Source organism: Palaemon carinicauda, chromosome 3 (genome assembly GCF_036898095.1).
Source record: "Palaemon carinicauda isolate YSFRI2023 chromosome 3, ASM3689809v2, whole genome shotgun sequence".
Taxonomy (NCBI): domain Eukaryota; kingdom Metazoa; phylum Arthropoda; class Malacostraca; order Decapoda; family Palaemonidae; genus Palaemon; species Palaemon carinicauda.
The window spans coordinates 2772206-2774705 of record NC_090727.1 but is presented as its reverse complement, the minus strand read 5'-3'; the positions used below and the strand labels follow the sequence as shown (position 1 = coordinate 2774705).

General features: G+C 31.9%; 1 protein-coding gene and 1 pseudogene across 1 annotated transcript in view; one reads left to right on the top strand and one right to left on the bottom strand.

The window, feature by feature from the left end:
• The window catches only part of LOC137636674 (uncharacterized), a 2930-nt gene extending 604 nt beyond the window's left edge, over nt 1–2326 (top strand). The window contains exon 2 of the mRNA XM_068369062.1: nt 1220–2326. Within this exon, the coding sequence (XP_068225163.1) occupies nt 1220–2038 (819 nt within the window). The 3' untranslated portion in view covers nt 2039–2326. The remainder of the gene's footprint in view (nt 1–1219) is intronic.
• Nucleotides 282–2500, bottom strand: part of LOC137636680 (uncharacterized) — a 2680-nt pseudogene continuing 461 nt past the window's right edge.

The window sequence follows — 2500 nt, the reverse complement described above, 5'->3', positions numbered from 1 at the left end:
ATTGATACTTGATAAGGAAAAAAAAAAATGGCTATATCAGTTTTTAATGATATTTTATTTTTAGCTAACATCAAAATCCTTATATGAAAGTAAAAAAATAGAAGAAATTGTATATAATTAAAAAAAATTCTGTAACAACAAAATGAAAATGAAAACTGAGAATTTCTTTCCTTCATTGATAATGCTAATTATATACTTAAAGAAAATTCAATAAAAAAAAAATAAATGACAAAATAAAAATGAAAACTGAGGATTCCTAACTAATTACCTTTTAAAGAAAATTCAATAAGAAATTCATTTCTGTAACATAACAAAATAAAAATGAAAACTCCTTCATTGATAAGGCTAGTTATATAATTTTCCTATCTATATGAATTCATTACCAGAGAAGTTATGGAAATATGATGCAAGTTGGGTCTCTCCTGTAGGTTGGGTCCCAGAAAGAGGATTGAGGTGTCCATTGACAACATGGGACATTTCATTAATGCATCCTTTTTTGGCCTTGTACAAAACATCATTCACCAGACGAATAACCTCCATCGAAGTGCTTTCTGGGAGTTCGTCCAATTGGATTGCCCAAGCTTTAACTTGAGCATCGAATTTACTACTTTGCTTTTTCTGGAGACGCTCGGAGAGTAACTTATAAAAATCCCTCTGTGAATTCTTGCATCCTTTAGAAGATGTAGAAGATGATGCTTCGGAGCCTGTAGGAGAAGGAGCAGGAGTGGGAATGGTTACAGTTGTTGGTGAAGAAACAGATGTTTCATCCAACTGTGGAAGAAGAAAGAAAAATATTTAAAATGTGTACAAACTTTTGTATTTCGGCATTTATAAATTTTTCGTTGGCTAAGCAAAATCAGGCTAAAAATAAAACATTTATTTACTTCATCTTTTACCCTTTGAGCTTTGCCCTTTTTTTTTCTTCTGTATTGTTTTTTTTTCTCTTTATATATATATATATATATATATATATATATATATATATATATATATATATATATTTTTTTTTTTTTTTTTTTTTTTTTTTTTTTGAGGTCAGGCTAGAGAATGAGCCTTCTGGTCCGTCCTGATTCTCCCGTCCATTAAAAAAAAAAAAAAAAGTTAGGATTTACAGATGGAAAAAATTGATATCATGTGACTTTTTTTAAGTAACTTGTTAAAATTTGCATTATATAATATGGTATAATATTTATAATTTTCTTTATATTCTCTTTTTCAGTTTCCTTCGAGTGTCGCAGAATGGAAAGCAATCGCACAACAATTTGAAAACAAATGGCAATTACCTAATTGTTGCGGGGCGCTTGACGGCAAGCACATAAGCATAACTCCTCCCCATGATTCCGGGTCTTATTACTGGAACTACAAAGGATTCAATAGTGTTGTGCTGTTGGCCCTTGCAAATGCCAACTATGAGTTTATTATGTGTGATGTTGGCACTAATGGGCGAATATCAGATGGAGGTGTGCTTGAGAACACAAAATTCGGAGACCTATTAAGCGAAAGGAAACTGAATTTGCCAGAGCCAGCTAAACCAGAAAATAGTAGCAGAATTTTGCCATATGTATTCATCGGAGATGAGGCTTTCGCGTTAAGGAAGCATTTTTTAAAGCCTTATTCCTCTAAAGACCTCACAAAGGAGCGCAGAGTATTTAACTATAGGCTCTCTAGAGGAAGAAGAATAATCGAAAATGTATTTGGTATTATGACTTCACGTTTTAGGATTTTTTCTTCACCAATAAATCTAAAGATTGCTAATATAGAAAAAGTAGTATTAGCATGCTGCGTTCTACATAACTTTTTGAGAAGAAAATGTAGTGCATCATATTTGCCGCCGGAAAATGTAAGCAATGATATAGGCCTAGGCATTGAAAACCTAACCATTCCTGATGTAATGCTCGGAGATGTTGCTCTACAACCTTTGGAAAGGACACATACCAGAAACCCTCCGCAAGAAGCTAAAGAAGTCAGGAATCAATTTATGGCTTATTTTATGGAAGAAGGTGCCGTTCCATGGCAAGACAAGTCAGTAGGAAACTAGAGTACGAGACCAAGTATATATAAATTCAGCGTAGTCTTTAGCCAAAAAAAAAAAATAAGTAAAAAAAAAAATTAAACTAACAATTGGTCTCAGACTTTTCCATTGGATAGTTAGTTAAATTCTAAACAAATTAATTATTTAGTTCATGGTGCTTTAAGGTTTTGGTGAACTTTGTATGAATTAAAACAATTAATTCTGTATAAGAAGTGCATATTATTTCTTAATAATTGTATGTATAGAACTTCATATCATTGCTAGATAGTACTTAAAATATTAAGTACAAGTCATATTGTTCAAGGAGGAGAAAGCATCACTGAAATTGTAAAAGGATAATTAGTGTTTTAATAAAAATATAAATTTCCCTTACCATCTCTCTTTCAAAGCTTTCCTCCTCTATAGTAGACCTAGAGCGTCCTGGCATTTCTTGGTCCTTTCAGAAAGAGTATATTTTTCGTAGTACCA